General features: G+C 42.1%; 1 protein-coding gene across 5 annotated transcripts in view; it reads left to right on the top strand.

The window, feature by feature from the left end:
• The first annotated feature begins 5,344 nt into the window (after positions 1-5,344).
• Positions 5,345-20,784, top strand: part of Dlg5 (MAGUK family member discs large 5) — a 77,991-nt gene continuing 62,551 nt past the window's right edge. The window contains exons 1-4 of one of the 5 annotated variants that reach the window (XM_089581001.1): positions 5,345-5,840; positions 7,414-7,523; positions 14,327-14,408; positions 17,813-17,925. In XM_089581001.1, the coding sequence (XP_089437127.1) occupies positions 5,810-5,840; positions 7,414-7,523; positions 14,327-14,408; positions 17,813-17,925 (336 nt within the window). In that variant the 5' untranslated portion in view covers positions 5,345-5,809. Of the gene's footprint in view, positions 5,841-7,413; positions 7,524-14,326; positions 14,409-17,812; positions 17,926-20,784 lie in introns of those variants that run through there. The other 4 variants (XM_089581002.1, XM_089581003.1, XM_089581004.1 and 1 more) reach the window with 4 other exon arrangements.

The raw sequence follows: 20,784 nt of genomic DNA, 5'->3' as shown, positions 1-20,784 counted from the left end.
TGCGCAAAAGCGCTGAATGTTACAGGTGGGGCCATATTCGGCAACAGACGGTCATGGCGGCTTCAGTCTCCAGCGGTGCTGTCGCGGCGCACCTATGGTGACCGAACAGAATACTGTTCGGTCGACGCGCTTGGCTGGGCGGTCTCCTTTGATGGGCATGTGCTGCTTCGTTCTTGAATTGTACCCGACATATATACCACATAGATTCATTTCAGCGGTGGAACATGGCGCCCTCCCACGGCATTCGTTTGAAACAAGTGCGAGTCTATTCAGGAAAACTGCACCTGCTCCATGGTTAGTGCTGAAATAGTGCAGCTGCAGCCGCCATGGAAGCAGATGATGGTTTGCGGGTTGTGATAAACGGCGGAGACTCAAGTAACTTTCACTCGTCGACAAGCTAGAACGCTGCTCGAGTTCTCCGAAGAAACGAATCGAGGCTGGCTCATGGCAACATGTTATTGTTATGTGCTGTTTGCACATTTCTTCATGAGATACGAGATGTTGGCTGCCGCTGATGTAGGCTGTAAACAGCTGGCTGCAATTCATTGGCATCGCTAAGGCTAGCGACGACCAGGCCTGCACTCGACCATCCGTTTTGGAAGCAGACAGTGCCAAACTGCGCTCAAAGTGCCGGAACTAGCGGTACACACCCGCCGCACCGCCGCTGCCGCAGAACTTTGCCGAACTGGTGCATTGAGTGCAGGCGAATCGAGCGCTCTCCAACTTCCCCTCCACAGCGCTAGCCGGAACAACGAACAACCGGCAGCCCGAAGCGAAAGCCTGTCTCTTCCCTTTCCTGTCGCTTTAGCAATGCCAAAGCTGTCCTCGAAAAATAATGCGATGTCCAGAATGCGTTTCGTAGCGTCAGGTGAAAAAAATTGGCAGTGGCTTAGCTCTGCTATGCCTGGATATACGTAGCGTAAAGCGCTCCGGTGTTTCGGCCGCACGTTTCGCCTTGGCTGCTCGACGGCGAACTGCCAGGCGACAACCTCAGGATCGGAAGAATTTACATTTTCCAGTCTTCTGCGCCGTTTGGCAGCTGCTCGACTCTCCTTAGCTTACCGGAGCTTACATGTCGAGCGCGACCGTCTTTTCTCCGCGCACCCTCCTCGCGCATGCGCAGTAGCGCGCGGCGCAACTGTCGTAAACACGAGGTCACGCGTCGGAGAGGAGCGCACGCCGGCGGCGCCGGCAGCGCTCGCACCGGCTGTGGCGAGGAGGCGACGCACCTGCGGACCTGCGCCTCTCGTGACGTCACGCGGTTCTCGCGCATGCGCATAACAGGCGGCGCACACTCGCGCAAAACACCCGCGTAGTGTGGCTTTACTAGCTTTACGCTACAAAACAATCCAGCAAAGCAATGTGGTGAAAATCTGCTTGGAAGTTCGACACACACTACATAGGGCAAAATCGAGGGAAACGTGCAAACATCGTAGACATATCGTTCCCTCTCGTGAACACCTCCTGATTGTAAATGTTTAGCAGCGCCACACTCGTTATTTTTTTGAACTGTGATTATTTAGTACACGTGCATGTGTGTAGATGGCGCTACTTACTACATTTATCTACATTTATTGCATGTCGCTGCGTTATTGCTATTATTGTTTGTATTCTGTGGACTTTGTTGTTGGCAATTGTTGCAAGTTGATTAAAAGAATGAGAGACCGACATGTTAAGAGTATATTTGCCAGAAAAAAAGAAGCCGCGGAACGTTTCAAGAGCTTGTGCCCTTCATAAGGAGAACAAAAAGGTAGCTAAAATCAACTAGACATTGCGCATTCCCCAAAAGCCGTAGAGTAAAGGCGATGCTTAGCCGCGTAGAGCGAAGTATTAAGTTTCTTCACGCAAAATCTCAGAACTGCCACGTGCTGGTTACCTGAACAGTACTGCATTCCGTTTTTAACTATTTCAAAAAAACGCTAACTTTGATCAGGAATAACTTTTAACCTAAACAAGGCAGATGCATGAAATTTTCAGAATGGATGAGCGATTAGACGGTCTCAAACTGTACAAAAAGTCGCCGCAGTGCAATGCATATCCCCAAAGTTATTGCAGATTACATTGCTTTGTTTTCTATGCTTTTCAAACAAGCGTGGCTAATAAACTAATCTATACACGTACTTCTACATGCTTAAATATGCGCACTAGCATCACATCTCAAAGTATCTCGAAAGATATTTCTCTAGTTGCAAGAGGTTTTTCACAATTTTGCATTTCCTGAGACAAGTTGAGCTCAACTGCCAGTTTTCATCTTTGCGTTTTCTTTTACAGTTGAAACAAATTTGCAGCTACCGTTAAACCAAATGCATCTTTTGAAAGCAGACAAAACTAGCTTTTCGGAGATATCTGAACCATATTTATGAAGCGAACGAGCGAGGTACAGTCGATGTGACAATGGGGTTATCGATGTGAAAGGTTTAAGGGTGCTGCAGTCCGTGCACGAACAGATCGCTTGCTGGCAGATGATATGCCCAGTAGGCGGAATTTGACGACAGAGAAAATATACGCTAGAAGGAAAGATATCGTAGAAATTGAAAACAAAGGCATTCTGACAGACAATGCGAAGGCGATAAGGTCGAGGCTTTCAGTCAGTATTACCGTGATTTGTTTGCTTCCAAATCGGCAGATGTGCAGGCTTTCAGGATTAAGTCTATTGCCACGACTGACCAGTGAAGACACTGGCATCCTGTGCCGACTTATCAACAGCGGAATCGACAAGTATCGAGATAACGATGACTTTTGGAAGGAGAAAATTCAAGAACTCTCCACGCGTACACAGAAATGGTCGGGAAAGGAACTGTCTGTATTCGCGCGCGCAAACATATGTATAGTATACCTGGTTTTAAAAGTGGGCTATTTGTTGCAGGTCCTTTCATGCTCTCGACTTAGCATTCAAAAGTTTCGTCGTCTCTTCGCAGTTTTTGTTTGGCAGTCCTCATGGGACAGGACTAAACGTGATAATTTATTTCTGCGTTTGAGAAAAGGGGCTCTTTCCTTGCCACACCTGTAGCTGAGGTAGGTGGTGTCAAGATTTATGTTTCTTCGAGATCAACGCGACTCTTTCCCGCGGACTTTTATTCAAGTGAGGCTTTCTTCGGCTTTGCCAAACTTCATTTCCACCGTAGACGGGATGAGATACAGTGCAAGTAGATTTTTGAAAGAAGTGCTGTTTGCTTTCCGGTTTCTTAATGCTCGCTTCAGTTTGGAGTACCTTTCAAATGTCACGCGTAAGAAATTGTTGAAAGATTTGCTTGACTCTGTCTTCCTGGAGCCAATATATCGATCTCTGTATAGTGGAGGCCAAGGAGGAAATGTTTTATAAAGAGTACGGAAAATGGTCGCGCCAGCGGGTGTGAAGACGTTTTTCTTCAAGTTGCACACTGGTACGTTGCCGCGGTTAAAACATGGATGGAGGAGAAGGATTGTTTTTACCATGGGGTGCTGACTGCATGCTTGTTGTGTCAAAAACCAGAGTGAATAGAACACGTATTTATTGATTGCTGGGATGCGCTGCTCTTTTGGGACATGCTCCAGCGTACAATAAAAAAAGACCCTTGACGCCGTATGGGATACGATTCCTGGACGTTGAGCCGGATCTTTAAAAATATGATGTAATTTTCCTGCTTGGCCTGCACAGTATTTGGCGAAGCAGGACGGCTGTACGACACTGCGATGAAGATGCGGGGTCTGTCTGAGGTTACTTCTAAGAAAACATATTTAAGCTACGTGAAGTGTACAAGGAGCTATGTTTTGGAGACTAGTCATCGAGTTGATGGGAGAGTTGTGTTCGCTGAAACAGTTTTGATTTTCTCACGCGAGTCAAACACATGTCCGCTCTTGATGTTTGAGAGTGCACCGCAGAACATATGTTTGTGATGTGTTATAATCTGTAAAAACAGGCAATAAAGACAAAAAAGAGCTGGCGTGGCGGAGTGGTTAGCGTGCTCGTCTCGCACTCCGGAGGCCCTGTTCGATTCCGCAACTCGACCAATTTCCTACTCGGTTTTATTTATTAATGCATCTGGGATTTTTCGCTAACGGCCAACGCCGCCGACGACGACACCGGATTTTCTGCGACACGGGGCCCTTAACGCCGTCGCGTTAAAATCAGTTGTTGTGGCACAACATTGGCGCCGCACGCAACGACATTGAATAGGTTGGGGCAACCGAAAAGGAAATAAAAATAATAGGCCCCTGCCTGCACCGTTTACACACAACAGGCTTAACCCAATTGGAAAATAAAAGAGGATGCCCGTAGGCAAGTTGTAATTTGACCACCCGTGGGTGGAAAAATAAAATATTAGGGATAATGCTACATTAGCGACCCACAGCCGAGAGAGCGGGCCCGGGGAGGCTCCCCTGACCTCCCCTGGGAAGTAGCGGAAAGGGAAATGGGACGTGGGAAGGGAATGGGGACAGCGAGATTTTTGCTCTGATCCTTCAATTATCTCGACTCCATTACTGGCCCGCCTGGCCAGGGCAGGGAGAGCATCGAGATTGCCCAATGGTGCGGCCCCACTCACGGGATGCCCGACCACCCACCATACGCAACGGGCTCCGACCGTCGGAGACAGGAAAACCTAACACGGGGTCAGTGCATGGATGGTTGGAGGAAGCACAGATGGGCCCCCCGGAGTCTGACCGGTTCTGAGGCCGCGAGGCCGTTGACGAACTGGGCGTCTCCACTGGAGTGGACAATCACACATATTTCCGGTGTCCGAAAAACCGCGAAAAACCTTCAACGGCTAGTAGCCGGCAGGTGGGAAAAGCCTTCTAGTGAGCGATGAGGAGCCCCAGGTAGCACGCAACGACAGTGCGACTGGGTTGTATTTTGTCATGCGTGTGGCGTCATGCGAAAGAAGCGGGTAAACTCGGCAACAAGTGAAGCACCGAGGAATGCCAAGCGTGCTGTCAAGCTGCAAGACAAGCAGTTGGTGGCGCCAGCTCATCAAGCCGCGAAAGCATGCGCGAAAGCGGCTGCCCTAGTAGTAAAAATTGCTGCTAGAACATTGCACCAATATTACCTTTTTAGGTTGCATTAACGTGGCTGGTGTCCTCCTTTTGCAATGTCAAGACAACATATAGGAAGAACAGACGTTTACCACTCTCTTTATTATTGGAAGTTGAGTGCATACAACCATCGCTTTTTGGTTTCTGTTTCGGAACGCTCGTCGCGCCACTTTGCAGAAACGTTGACGTCTTACAAAATACATTCGTGAGTTTATTAACAAACTTATAATGATTTATTGTTAATTATACATTTTAGAAGCCGATTATATTTAAATAATTGAGTGCATTCATCTGGTGTTTATTGCGTATTTAGCATATGCCCTCTCCACTTGGCTCGGCTCGTGCGCCAACTTTTTTACGTTGGTTTTTGTTTCAGTCGCTCCGTGCTTTGAGGTTTTGAGGTGCAAGTGCGCTGGTTATTCGCCGTGTGTAGTTGTGTGAGGGCTGCAGTTATCGTTTGCACGAGTTGCATAGCGTACATAAATGCGTCGAATTAATGATAATGTGTGGCGGGGGCTTTAGCATTGGCTGCCGCGTCATAGCTGACATGGCGGGTATGCGGGGACTTGGATTCACTCCTCACATAGTTGGGACCAGAGGTGCCCACACATAACCACATTAGCTTTCGCGGTGGGTCATTCCTAAGAACGCGCATTCTTAAAATGATCGCGCGAGTTAAGGTTGTAACTAAGCTAACTAAGACTGTTTTCGGCACCCGTGTTGCCCTTCAAGTAGCGTAGACGTCTGCCTTTGGGTAGCAATTTCACATCCGATCTCAGTCCCCTCAAGAAAATCCATCATGTTTCTCGGTGGTGCAGGGAAAAATTCAGGTAAGGCACCTATTCTTACTTTTAGTCTTTAAAGTCCACAGATTAGCTGGAACAGTCCAAGTTCATTATCTTTTTGATCGCTTATGTATGGTGCCCTAGTTTGTCGATTCGCGTTTCTCCAGGGTCTGGAAACGGAGCGCAAGTTTGGCTGTTTTAATCTCATTTACCGACTGAATCAATCTCAATTTCTACTGCTGGCATCATACTACGTCTGATCATCTAGGGCTCAACGGATTCGCTCATTTCTGCTATCGTGCTTGCTTGCCTTGTAGCCTCGGTCTAACAACTGTGCATGTGAACTTTTGTTTTTGCCTTGCCGTGGTTTTCGTGACGTCGAAAGTAGAACAACTTTCGAGAACAGCACAGGGATAATGCACAAGCGAGCTCCCACGTATGCATTGGATTGTTGTTGCTTCATGTCTCGATATTCTAGATATTTTTTTTTTTCGCTCTAGTACTCGTTGTGGAGTGAGTTCAATAACTGTCCTCGATAAATGAAGCGCAGTGATGGAGCGTTGTTGCTTATTTACTTGACTCGTTCCGTTCGTTGTGGGGCTCACGTTTAGTTCACATTTTTGGGCACTTTGTTGTGAAAACTTGAATTTAAATTTTTCGATAAACGTTATTTATATGCGTTAGGGCGCTGCGCTTGTTCTGTCTGCATTGCACCAGTCAAACCAGTTTGCAACTTTTGATTATGCCTGCTGTTGTGGACTCAGGTTGCCAACTGTCAGGTGTTAAAAGTATTTGCTTGCCATTGTATTGAAACGGCAAGCTCATCATCGGGATGATTGTCAAGCGGGCGCAGCATATAAAATGTTAAGCACCGCTCCGCCGCTGACGTTTTCATTCCTTAGTGCTGTTGCACTGTGCAGAGTGGCTCATGTGGGTTCTTGATATTGAAAACTAAACTGTTTTACGTGCATGGAGTTGAGCGTATTAAATGTTTTTTTAGTGACATGTAATACATACTGTTCATCATAGATTCATAGGATTCATAGGAACTTTTCTTTCCCTGAGACAGAGCCAATATAAAGTGATGGACTGTTTTGAAAGTATTATTTTGCAGAAAAATAGGTCAGTGCATGTAAAGGGCCATCACACGTTTCTTTATTTGTTAGCTTTGTGCCGCTCCACAAACATTTGGTCATGCATGAGTTGCGTGGAATGGAGTGTAACTGCGACTTAAATCATTTCTCTCAAGTTCATTTTCAGTGCAGATGGTGACCACAGTTGATACATTAAGTTTTGCTATGAAGGAGCAGCTGTGAATGCTGTTTTACATAGTTTTCCATTGTAACACTCCAGAGAACAGGAAGGAAAGGTTAATGCTGTAGACGTTGGTCTGTAGAGGTCTTTCAACATAAGAAAAAAAATAAAGCAAAAATGAGGGTTTCTGGATAATCGGAAATCACCTTGTGGCTACGGTTTTTCAAGGCTTTTCCAAGGCTAGGTGGAAAAAAAGGAGTAGAAATAAGCATTGAAATATATTAAGCCTTATGTAAGCAAGGGAGTTGTGATGTCGTTGGCTATGCTATTAGCCATGTTATTTGACTATGGGGATACTTTCTAGGTGGTACTGAAGAGCCACCTGGCATGTCCCAGTCGGTCAATTTGGGGCATGGCAAGGCTGATTGTCTTCTGTCTTCAGACCGAGACTTGCCTCGAAGAGACCTGCGCCAGGTCAGTTGGTAACTTCATGTCATGGTGCTGATGGCTCTTGTCATGACATCCTGGTGTGGCAGCTGTGGGTTTTCACCAAAATGTTGAGTAGCCTGTATACTATTTGAGTTGGTAAAAAGTGGGGACCTTATTCAGAAAACACTGAAGGGCACCAATGCTGCTGTTTTCTTCAGGCTTGTGGATTTCTATTTGTTTAGGCATTTTGCTTGAGTGGCTTGTTGTTAGCATGATGATGTTGAGATAAGCATTTTGATCTGATGCATTAGATCATGTCAAAATGCTATGCTTTTCCAGAATGCATTGGTGTTGTTTTTTTCTGAGAAATTACAAAAACAAATCTCGGAGTTGCTGTATACGTTCTGGCCAAACATATTAGGGGGATTTTCCTTGAGTTCATGTTTTCAAGGCGTAATTCTTTTTAGTGCAACAAGGTGGAATTCTTTTTAGCGCCTGACTTGTCCCCTTTATGTGTTGTGCTAAAAAGAATTCAAACATATTAGAATAGGTTTTACAAAGGACGTGGGGTAGAGTACACTGACAACTTAAAAAAAAAGTTATTAGTTGGACAAATTTTTGTGATAGGAAATACTTCAGTGTATTAGATTTAGGTTAGTGCACTGATATGCACAGTAAGCTAATCTATCTCCTAGGCAGGTTCTTAGCTTTGGTTAAGAACAGCAGGCAGTTCGTGCATATTTTGATATATGAGCCCGTTAATGTGTTGTGCGTCATCATTTTAACTGAACCAATTTGATATTGTGGGGGTATGTAGTCATCGCACCAAAGAACTGCTTGTGTGAAAAACAAGCGAGGGAATCCAAATGTTCTCTTTCAAGCATACTGTGTGCTGACAGTGAAACGTCAGCTCAAATAAAACACATATGACTCTTCCAAAAGCTTGCGCAACTTTGCAAACTTTTACGATTGTAATTAATTGTAACCAGTTGTAAATTTAATTAATTCTCTAAATGCAGTTAAGGGATATGTGATAAGTTAGCTTATTTTTGTAATGCATTTATTTGGTCTGTTGTGACCATCACCCTGAATACCCTTATTCGTGATCTTAATGTGGTCAGATGCTTTATTTGCTGTGTTTGATGATTCTCTACATTTATAGGATTATACAGATTGCATTTAGTGGAGGATATTGGCTTATACTCTTGCAGAATAATATTAAATGAGATGATATTTAATGGTGTTTTTATAATTGTTTTGTTTAACATATGACATGCCTATTTGTTTTTTTCTAACTTATTATTTGTCTGGGGCATGTGGAAACTCATGTGAGTGCACTCATCTTGATGCTGTGAATTGGTCTAGTTGTTGTCCTTGTGTAGGCTTGCATTGATAGTTTGAAACTTGAATGCTTACTTGATTTTGCATATATTTTCATTTCCTGCACCACAAGTGCATTTACTCTTCTGAAAGAGAATAAATGCAGCAGCAGTCCCAGATGTTCTTTTAATGCAAGTTAGTGAGCTCATTTCTGAATGGTCTGAGGAATTGTTAGGAAAAAGGCACACTAAAAAGGCCTGCCCCTGTAAAATGATTAGAAGGTAAAATAACCTCCACAAAATAGAGGAAGTCCATTTAGCTGAATATGGTGAAGGTTACTTGGTTTCATAGACTGGAGTACTTGATGAGGATATTGACGTAACGAAAAAGTATACTGATGAAGTGTGCTAGGGGGGTTGAGAGGGAAAGGGGACTCTGAATTCGTGATAGTCGAGGCAGTCATTGCCTAGTGGCCAAATCCTGCAGTAAAATGCACTGCAAGGCATTTTGGTAAACATTTTGAGTGCAGAGTGAAATTAGGCTGTTTCATCATCCCAGCAGTTTCTGCCTAACACTACTCGGTATTGAGATAAACAAAATAATGGTTGGCAGCATTGTTTCCACTTAGCAAAATATTGAATTGTCTAGCACATCTCTTGCAGATTGCACACAGCAGCGCCTTGTGGGGCTATTCCAAGTTAACTCATCTTATTCACATAATTAAACAGCGTTCATTATCCTTCTTGATGCGGTTAATGTTCAGTTTGAAATTGTCTGATCACATTTCTTTTTGATCTACCAGTATAAAGGAGGCCTGATACACTTTCATGTTTTTATATATTGAGCTCCACTGTATATGACAGTGTCAGCCCACTGCCTTTAAAGCTAGTTTCACCAACATGTGGGCATGTCTGACATCTTTTTTGCTGCCCCATATGTTTGGACGTCTAGCTTTAAGGATGGCTGGTTTACGATTTGTTACATTTTGCCTTTGTCTCCCACATGGAGCTGTCTTCTTTTCTTTTGGTGGGTTCACCATTCTGCTTTCCTCCGACATCTTTTAGTTCCTCTGGTAGATTAGCATCTGGCGGAGCTTGCACTTTTTTAATGGTTGCGTGATTTGGGTTTAGTTTTACTTTTTCACATTTATTTTATGCATTTCACGTTCACTCTAAGATATGTACTAAAAGTGTCGGTCTGCTGGGAAAGTCTCCTGTAGTGGTCAACAATATGTTCTACTATGAGCTAAGGAACTAAGCAAAAAGAAACTTGTTATTCATAAAATAAAAATATGGCAGCTTTGTTTCTAAAAATGATGAAAGGAATTTCGCTCTGTTCTTTTCAGATAACATATGACCCAACTAATTAAGTGATGTTTTGGTATCTTTTTTAATGTATGCTATGACAGTTATGGTTTAAATGATCAATGCATACTTTTTCATGAGTGGATAGCCTGAAAGCAGGTTGTCGGCAGCAGGTACTAGCTTTTAAACAATATGCACATTTTTGTACTGCAAGTAAAATTCAGGAAATGGAGAATTTAAAGCCCTCGTTTTTATAGCACCAAAATTAAAGGCTAGATTTTTTCTTTTTGGCAGTTTTTGACAGTTCACAGTTTTAGTTGTGTCCTCAGGCATGTTTGTTACACTATTACAAAAAAAGTGATGAAAAATTCTAAGAATTGCTCGTAGTTTGTAGAGTTGGAATGACCATTTTCTCCTAGCCCAAATTTACACCTTAATAGTTTGCAAAGAATTATTCTATGAAGCATGGAACTGGCTGCTGAGTATATGTAGAGGAGGAGGAGGAGGGAGGAAGAAGAGGAGAGTATATGTAGAATTAACAGTAGAAGCAAGGCAGACTGTAAGAGCCAAGAGATAGAAGCATACGTATGTGCGCTTTTTTATGATATGTAATGAATTTTAATTTTTAGGTGTGTGAAGATACTGATTTCACAGATAGCATCTTGGGCACTCTGCCATATTGTGTGATCATTTCATTAGTTGCAACGCCGCCGCGGTGGCGCAGTGGTTATGGTGCTCGGCTGCTGACCCGAAAGACGCGGGTTCGATCCCGGTCGCGGCGGTTGAATTTCTTTGGAGGAGAAATTCTAGAGGCCCGTGTACTGTGCGATGTCAGTGCACGTTAAAGAACCCCAGGTGGTCGAAATTTCCGGAGCCCTCCACTACGGCGTCTCTCATAGCCTTAGTCGCTTTGGGACGTTAAACCTCATAAACCAAACCAAACCATTAGTTGCAACGTCCCTGCTTTTACTTTTTAATTGTTTCATGCTTAATGCTTGATGCTCCGATAAACCATTTGTACTTGAGTACCTTGTAATACACATTAGCTGTGTGCTTAACTTTTTGTGATGTCTTTTTCTTGTATTTTATCCCACTGTAGTTGTAATATCGATCAACTGGTTGGCATACTGGTTATGTGTTAATTGGAGGACAGGGTTAAAATTTATAAGCATGCTAAATGTGGCAGGTAGGCATCCTGTGCATTTGCTTAGTAAAGGTTAGGTGGTTTTTCCATAATGGACACCTTTTTTTTTTTTCGAAAATGGTATGAGAATAGTTACTTAGTATCCGAGCAAAAAAAAAGATGCTTTGGAGGAGCTCTACTCGCCTTAAACCGGACACAGAGTGCCAGAAAACACACACACGACAAGCTGGACTCATCACGAGCCAGAAATTACTGTCTGCTTATGACGAGCCTGATTCGTCCAAGTCCGCTAGGGGGTTAATGTGAGTACACCCGGCTAAATCTTTAACCGGCACGGGTGTTGGATCGCTAAATGCACCTTGTAAAAGGTTCTTTTCGGCTACCCCGCTGGCATATTCATGCTGTAATTTGACGGCTGAGATGGCATTTCATGGTTCCTTTTTGTTCATATAATGTTTGAGTGGAGTACTTGCGCGTTTAGATCAAAGTTATCAGAAATATTCATCATCTGCCACTATGAAGAGCCGAAACAAGTGGAATACACAGCAATGGTTCTGGTCCATATGACCTCCTCTGGGTAAACTACCACTCCTTTCATGGCGGACAAGTCGTTTACCCAGAACAAGCGCAAATGCGCCACCAGAACCATTGCTGCGTATTCCGCGTGTTTCGGCTGTTCGTAGTGGCAGACGATGAATATTTTTGATAACTTTGATCTAAACGCTCAAGAACTCCACTCAAACTTTATATGAACAAAAAGGAACCACAAAATGCTTTCTCACATGCCAGCAGTGTAGCCGAAAAGAACCTTTTACAAGGTGCATTTAGTGATGCAACACCCGAGCCGGTTAAAGATTTGGCCGGGTGTACCAAGACAGAGGATCAGAAGCTGGATATTGCTGAAAAGTGATTGTTTTGCGATCAAATTTTTTTTTGCAGAGTCATATTAGTGAAAGTAGAATTTCTTTTATTTCTTCATAATTAATGCATGTTGGTATGTATCTTTAGATTTTCTTCAAGGAATATTATAACTTTTTGAAACCTTCAGTTGTGTTTGTGTTGTTTACTCTTTATATCCCTTGAAGTATAGTACAGCATTAGGATTTGTTGTTTGCTAAAAAACATAGTTGCATGCTACTATGACAGCTCTCGTGATATTGGCACAAACAGTGAATTGTGACTTGTTCAGGTACAGTGAAAAATTATGAGGCTTTATTGAAAAAGGCAACTATCTGAAATGAAGCCTCTAAATCACCACAATAATTCTTGGTTGGATAAATTTCTTAACGTGCTGTTGAGCATGTGGTAGATAATTAGCTTTCAGAAAGTATGAATGAAGTGACAATGGCACCTTAGAGCTTTAGTTTGTTGGAAAAGAGTGGTTTGGTATTTAATATCATAAGTTTTTACAGAGCTTATAATATTGACCTTGCAGTTGTGCCTTTGTGTACTTTAGTTTTCGTTAAGGTGAAAATAATATTGATTGTTTTTGTTAATACATGTTATTTAAACCTCGTTTTTTGACCTATGGCTGTGTGTGCCGAGAAATGAAGATTATAGCATTTTTTTCATGCTACAAGAACTTTCCAGGTTGAGTGCTGGAAATGCTTCACAGGACTTTGCCAGGCTCATTGCTAGCTGAGTTTGCTGCATTACAGCATGTGTGGTATACTTTTTCTCTGTATAGGTAATAGCTATTTTGAATTGAAGCCATCTCATCAGATTTCTTGTTTAGCCTTGCTTGCTTAGATATAACACATTTTTTTCCATATATATAGGCTGCTGAATTTTCATTTTCTTAAAACCAGATTTTCATGTCTTGCCTTGACAAACTTTACCTTGTGTTGCTTTTGGCACTTGTTTTTGTGTGGCAGGTGCAAAGCTCAAGAGCTTTTCATTTTCTGCTTACTAGCATGTCTTATTTTCCTTTTGCTACTCCTGTGCAAAACTGTGTCATAACCACTGCACTGTTAATGTGTATCTTTGGGCTGGTGGGTGCGATATGCAATATATACAGCATGCTTGCATAGATGATGACAGGAGTGAGGAAGAACTGTGTTGTATAATTCATCACTCTAGTCTTTGTCTGCATATGCATGCTGTGTATGCCCCACTTTCTTGCTTTGCGCTGCTTTCATTTTACATGACGTCTCCCATTGCTTTTTCTACAGTCCTTCTTTTGAAACTGTGAATGATATTGGATTAGCTTCCTACCATTGAAGTTGCAGCACATATTCTTCTGATGCACAGCGTATCTAGTGATTTAGTTCATTGCAATTGTTTATGGCTGTGTTAGCTTAGTACTGGCTGATATACTCTTAGGCCAATTCTTGTTATGTAATGATACATGTTTCTGCTTGGCATGCCATACTTGTATAAAATATTGGTCCAGCACACATGATATAACATTTACCCTGAGGCCATTACTGGGACAGTGAAAGCTATAACAGATTGTCTTCCTGCTGTTTATAATGAATTATCTTATCCAGAAGGAGTTTTAGCTCCTGGATGTTTGTTATCAGAATAGTTATTATAGCTGTGTGACATCTGTATCAAAGTGTGCACATTTTTCAGGCTGCACTTGTTTTTCTTTTCTTTTTTTTTCAGTTGCATGCAGTTTTCTTTTTGTGGCATGAAGTTACGAGAAGCATAGGTGCAAGCACCCTATGGTTTGTTGTAAAGTTGTGCTGTATTATTGTGCTGTGTAGCTTTGGGCAAATTGATTTACTGGGGCATGTAACAGTAACTTTAAAGGTAAATATAGTTTATATAAAGAGAGCCTTTTAGTGAATTGCTGTATCGTACACAAATAAGCACATATTATATTTATATTATTAGAGTACAGTGAAAATTTAACCGATGTGTCCTAGGTAAGGCATTTTCCAATAATGTGTTCATTGTAATGTCACTTTGTTAAGTTTTGATTGATGTCTAGTGCGGTCTAAGTGGCTTAGTGCATATGAAAGATGACTCGTAATGTACCAAGGTAGTGTACGTCTTGTTTGTAGTGTTTATTCGTAGTGGTTTTCATGGAAACTAGAGTTCTTTTTTTGTTTTTTTGTGTGTTTTGGTTCCTTTAGGTGCATGCTGACCAGGAGAGTGTGTACAGGAGGCTCACTATGGCTGGGGATCGTTTTAACCCCTCCATGGGGAAAACGCATGGTCTGTTGCCTGCTCATTCTTTGAGTTTAGCTTGCCATGTGGTGCCTATTTTGTTGTGCAGTTTTTTTTACTATATATTTTTTCTTTTATGGTGTTTAAAGATGTCCGTTGCACTTATGTACTTCCTTGGCCATTAAAAAAAAAAATATTCAGTTTTTTTTTATATTTTTAAATTCTTGTAGCAGTATTGTAAATATGGGTTGCGTAAAAGGGACATGCACATGAAAGAAGACAGGACAAGCACAAAGAAAGAAGTCGGGACTTGCACTTGTCCCATCTTCTTTCATGTGATTGTCTCTTTTGCGCAACCCATTGTTACGCTACAATGAACCACAAGGCAGAACTGCGCAAGTTACACAGGGACAAGAAAGTAGACGAGACACACACAGCGCTGACTTACAACTGAAGCATCAAGAAAATAAGAAGAGCAACTGAGTCTGATAAACAGTCATAGCCACCAGAAATCACACAGGAGAACTCAGATCATCCAGCTACCGATAAGAACCGCGATTCTTTATCTATAAGGGCTATGGAGGGGGTGCTGACACAACTCTCTTTAAGGTGCGCGGTTTTTGCGGCTTCAATGAGTTCTCGTGTGGTTTTGTCATCGCACCTGCTCAGCACGGTCGTGTTGCCCAGCTCAGTGTCGCATTTACAATATCTGCAGTGAATGCCCAAATGGCCTGAGATTCATTGCGTCACATTGTAATTATGCTCGGACAATCTCTTATTAAGGCATCTGCCGGTTTGGCCTACGTATGCATGGCCGCAAAACAAGGGGATAGAATACACGATGCCCTGAGCACAGGGAACGAACCGGTCGCAATAATTTATGGTGCATTCTGTGTGCTTACGACCCATTTGATTAACGTGCTTGCAGAGGCTTCACAAACGATCCGGAGCTGAAAATAAAGCACCTATTCCTACTCTTTTTCCTATCTTTCTTAAGTTGTGTGAAATCCCGTGTGCAATGGGAATGACTGTGATCTTATCCTTATCTCTTATTCTTTTTTCTTCTTTGGCTCTCAACAAGGCCTCAGCACTGAAGATAAGAGGGTCAGTGGGTAACCAGCCTGTTGTAATCGGCGCGTCTGGGCTAAAAAGCTATCTTCCAGTTTGTGGTTGCAGGATTTTTTGAATGCATTGTTAAGTATGAATTGATGATGCTGCGTTTAACTAGCTTCGAGTGCGCTGAATCAAAAGGAAGAAGAGGTTTGTTGGCCCGATGCTTAAAGGCCCAGCAGACGTGATTGTGGTTAAAATATATTCCTAATTCTAAAATCTGTATGAAGCCGTTAGTTGGTAGTTCTTGAGTGACAATCAATGAGCTCAGAATGCTTGAAAAATTATTAAGAACTTTGGAAGCTTCGGAAGGGAGGACGTCCTGCTCGCATTATAATATCACAAGGTCCACGAATCTAAAGATTTTCTTCACATTGCTGCCCTGAAGGGACCTGTGTAGCGCCCTGTCTTGCAGGGCTAAGTAAAGATCACTGAGGATAGGTTTCCTGTGCTCAGGGCGTCGTGTATTCTATCCCCTTGTCTTGCAGCCATGCATACTATTGGATCGGGTGAGCGTGGTCGGGCCGGAGAAGGGACGAGGAAGGCGGGAGACGGGGTTACGAGGAGATTAAACAAGGAAGGAAGAGAACTTTATGCAGGAATATTTACATTATTTACAACAAAGGGTGACTGAGAGGGACTCTCAGTGTGAGGGAACTTCTTCAGGAGTCAACAGGAGTGCTCTGGAGTCCTCAAAACAACACCCGTTAAATAACGCACGGATTCCCCAGATCCCTGTCTGGGGAATATAGTTCGAAGGATGACGTCCAATAGCATGAGCAGACGTGGACTCCGGGGGTACCACCCACGGCTGGGCGGTGCTGGCTGTCCCGCTCCCTCGCAGCTCGGTTGATGGGAGAGGGTAGAGGCTCAGTAATTAAACACTGCTGTCCTTCACTCAGCACACCACCACTCTGTTCGTTGACCCGAGGGTCGACTCGGCCACGGAACGCCGCCATCGTCGCCGCATCTTCGGCCTTCGGCGGTCTTTGACTCTCGCCGCTGCCACCGTGGTCCCACAGTCCTGGAAGGTCGCTGCCTTAATCCACTTAGGCAGAGGGGGGGGGGGCATCCCAAACCCAACAGCAGGTCTTTGACTTTCGCCGCTGCCACCGTGGTCCCACGGTCCTGGAAGGTCGCTGCCTTAATCCACTTAGGCAGAGGGTGGGGGCATCCCAAACCCAACAATACATAGGCCAAACGGGCAGATGCCTTAATAAGAGATTGTCCGAGCACAAATACAATGTGACGCAACGAATCTCAGGCCATTTGGGCATTCACTGCCGATATTGTAAATGCGCCACTGAGCTGGGCAACACAAGCGAGCTGCGCAGATGCAATGACAAAACCACGCGAGAAATCATTGAAGCCGTAAAAATCGCTCATCTTAAAGAGAGTTGTGTCAGCACACCCTCCATAGCCCTTATAGATGAAGAATTGTGGTTCTTAGCGGTAGCTGAATGATCTGAGTTCTTCTGTGTGATTTCTGGTGGCGATGACTGTTTATCAGACTCGGTTGCTCTTCTTATTTTCTTGATGCTGTTGTATATTTACCAAAGTGTCTGAAAAAATATACCTTCAGTTGTTAGTCAGCGCTGTGTGTCTCGTCTACTTTCTTGTCCCTCTGTAGCTGGCGCTGTTCTGCCTTGTGATGAACCAACTAGCCCGCGATGTGTTATACAGTGAACCAACTTGCCCAACAACTCATCTTGTTGTAGCAGTATGTGTGTCACTTATGGTATGACTTTTTCAGTTGCACCTTCATGTAGACTTTGTAGATTATCATGTAGATTTTCATTTGTAGATTATGCATGTTTTTGCCAGAACTTTGTAATGAATTTCAACGCAACTTTATTTTATTTCGTAAATTTCATGCATACTTGATATCTGTATATGTTGATTTTTTTCACAGGTTGTTAAAAGAGTTAAACACCATATGTAGATTTCCTCTAAGGTTTGCAAGCTGTGTACATTTTCGCTATTAATCAAAAATGTCTTAACAAAACAAACTATCCTAGATAAATGGACTTATTTGTAGATCATCATTTGTATCACGTTTACAGTATCTCAGTGGCACACTGGTCTTTTGCACTCTGTCATGCTTGTCCAGTAAGTTAACTAATATGTGTTTTGATGCAACAGCTAGAAAAATTCTTTGTCATTTCCTGTTATCATTTTTCATTCTTTTAAGATTAAAGGCATGGAAATATTTTTTTGATACTTCCTGCATTACGGCATTTTACACACAGTTTTGATTTCAGCAATAACTTTGCCCTTTTTGTATGAGTAGTGCACTGAAATTTTTTGCGGTATTTTTTACATTGTTTTGTTTCTCCTTGCAGCCAGCTCAAGTGATTGGTCCCTGAGCTCATGTAGAGACTACGACTACCCCCATTTGGTTGCTACTGATCTTCCTGTTAAATTGGAGCAGGATTTTTATCATGGAAAACATAAAGTACGTCTGACTTGTCAAAGTTTCTGTAGTGATGAATATATGTGGATAGCAGAAGAAATCTAACATGCCTAATTTTGCATATGCAACTCTATTGCTATTTATGCATCTGTATATGCATTGAGGCTTGGTAGGTTTCATCTGTAAAGTTAGCCTTATTTTGTTCATTGGTATGTGTGCATGATTCTGTGTTGATTATGCTCAATAGGCTCAAAGGGCACTATGTGTGTGTACTTGGTGAAGCTTATTGCCCCAAAAGAAATAAGAAGACTGAGAAAGAGGTGTAGTAGACTACTAGTGCTTGCTGATACTGTGTTTAGTATGGCAACTTATTGGGCCCAGGTTTAACAGCAGTTTGAGGTGGAAGCAAAATATGTATCAAATCTGTTTTTTCTGGGGTCTAAACATTTATTTATAATTTGAACACAGATTTCTAGTTTAATAGATTGAATATCAAAGTTTAATGTTGTCTATTACAAATAAGGACGATGTGATCAAATGCTTGAAGTGACCTCTGCTAATGGCTGGACATTCACATGACACTGAACATTGATGAATATATGATGCAGTGTAGTGGTGTTGGTGGCAACAGTTTTATGCTTGTTGTTGTCTGCTAATTTCTCTGTTGGTCTAAGTTTGTTGTAATAGTTTCCTAATGTCCTTAGGAAGGAAAGTGGGGAGAACTGAGGCACCTGCTGGGCATTACAGAAAATCTGCTTGCTTTTTACTGCCTGAAGAGACTTATGTTGCCCCAGCAGCGTTTGGCTGATGGGATGTTAGTAACACGCCAGTCGCCTGAAATAACGGCCCTCTTTGTGCTTTAAATCTGTTTTGTATTCAACATAATTTTCGCATATCAGTCCCGAGTGAGCCAGATTTACAGGCTTTGTGTATTTTGAAAACCTGTTCAAGAGAGTTTTAGGCATTTCATATTGGGATCATTTGTTCTCCTTCATGAAAGATGCTTGGGTATATAGTCATGTAGCTGCTGTAGATTGGGGTGTTTACTGATTGGTGCACAGTGGTAGTCACCGGCATTTATGGTGATTCAATCGTTCAGTTTTTGAAGCCAAGGTTATGTTCTTTGTGTAATTGTAAATGTGCAGGATGCAACATGAAACTTTTCCTTTTTAATAACTGAAAGAAAAAGTGACATTACATTTTCAGTGAGATAAAACTACTTGCTCTGTGAAGCCATTTGTATAAGCTTTGCAATAATTTAATAGCAACTGTGAATTCTGTCTTGCAAACTTTCAGCAGTGTGTCGTAGCCTGACATAGTGTAGAGCTGAATACGCTGGATCACGTGTAGGAGAAATTTTATTTTATTCGAGTGCATATCTAGTCTTTATGCTCAAACATGCATTTATAGAAATTTTTTGCATGTTGATTGGGAGGCTTGTTCCTTACTGTTTTGTGTGCTGAAGTTAGTACGCCGGGGAGAAAGATTATCACATGATGCTTCCCAGAAGCTTTTGTCGCATATTTATTTTAGTACTGTTCATTTCTGCTTTTTGCACTTTTTATGGCCACAAATCAGATAGCTGGATGAATAAGGGCATACAAAAGCAAGCAGATAATGCATGAACACTAAATAAAATGAACAGGGGTAGGAAGGGGAGCCCCAGTAGTCCAGCCAATGCTTCAACAAGAGGACTTGTGTTCATCTAGGCCTGCATGAAGACAAGTTCTCTTCTTGAAGTGTGGGCTAGCAGAGTGAGGCTTCCCACCTCACGCTTTGTTCATTATGTTTTACACAGTGAAACAGACTTTTTTACACAGCATAAAGTGCATAAATTTTTGGCCATTTCACCCAGGGTTGGCCAGAGTGGCAGCATAGAGGATAACATATGGTTATGTAGAAGTAAGCTGAAAAACTTGCTGAGAGCATAGGTTCATCAATGCTAGTGATGTTATGATACACTTGATGCGTGAATGTTGTTGCTGCTTTTCATTGTTTCTTTTTCTAATATGTCATTGGCACGATTAAGTTATGGTGGTTGCCACGGATGTCATGCGTTTGTAAAGGGTCTGTAGTAATTTAGTTACATTTTTGCACACAGTGAACAAGACAGTAGTCTTTTCATTTTAAATGTTTGATAAATGCGCTGCGTTCAAGGATATTAGCATGTTATTGAAAATCCAGGATCTTTTCATTGAACATGTTTCGATAGGCCCTGCTTTTTAGAGCTAAATTCTTGTTTAATGATACATGTTACCGTTTTCTCAAATTTTTAGTGTGAAGTAGTTTATCTTTACAGGTAATTAAGAAATGGCCCATAGCATTAATTTAGGTACTAATTTTGTCCTTTTAGTTGTTTGTCATATGTTCATGCTAAATTTTGATAGATCGTTATGAACTGAATATGTTACAATTGTTTTTATACGTAAGTGAAAGTTGGACAGTTACTAGTCCGTCTTGTCAATGAGAAGAGGCCAGAATGTGCTGCAGGTAGTTGAACATGAACAGTTATTTACAGTTTCAACTATGCCTTTGTTTGTATGTCAACACTTTTCAGGGATAGTAGAGTGCTACACACTGACTTTGTTGATTGGAGAGTCCTAAACGTTCAGTTCATATTTGTTAGATTACCTTGTTAAAAGCAGCAGATGCATATACATATTTCCTTGAAGCATTTGTGATTTGTGTTCAGTTGAAGTGCAGTGGATATTGTCACGTACCTAGCCTTCCATGTATTTTAAAAACTTTGCAAAAACATCGTCATAACTAGTGGAAGCACTAAAGCCTCATTTAGTAAAACGTAACATGCTTAGGTATGCATCCTTTTGATATATCTTTTGAAGCTTATTCAATGACTAATGGGTCACTGGCATGGAGATTTCTTGTATAATGTTTAATTTA

The sequence above is a fragment of the Amblyomma mixtum genome, chromosome 3 (genome assembly GCF_055824585.1).
Source record: "Amblyomma mixtum isolate Tamu chromosome 3, ASM5582458v1, whole genome shotgun sequence".
NCBI lineage: Eukaryota > Metazoa > Arthropoda > Arachnida > Ixodida > Ixodidae > Amblyomma > Amblyomma mixtum.
This window is presented reverse-complemented; position numbering and strand designations above follow the sequence as displayed.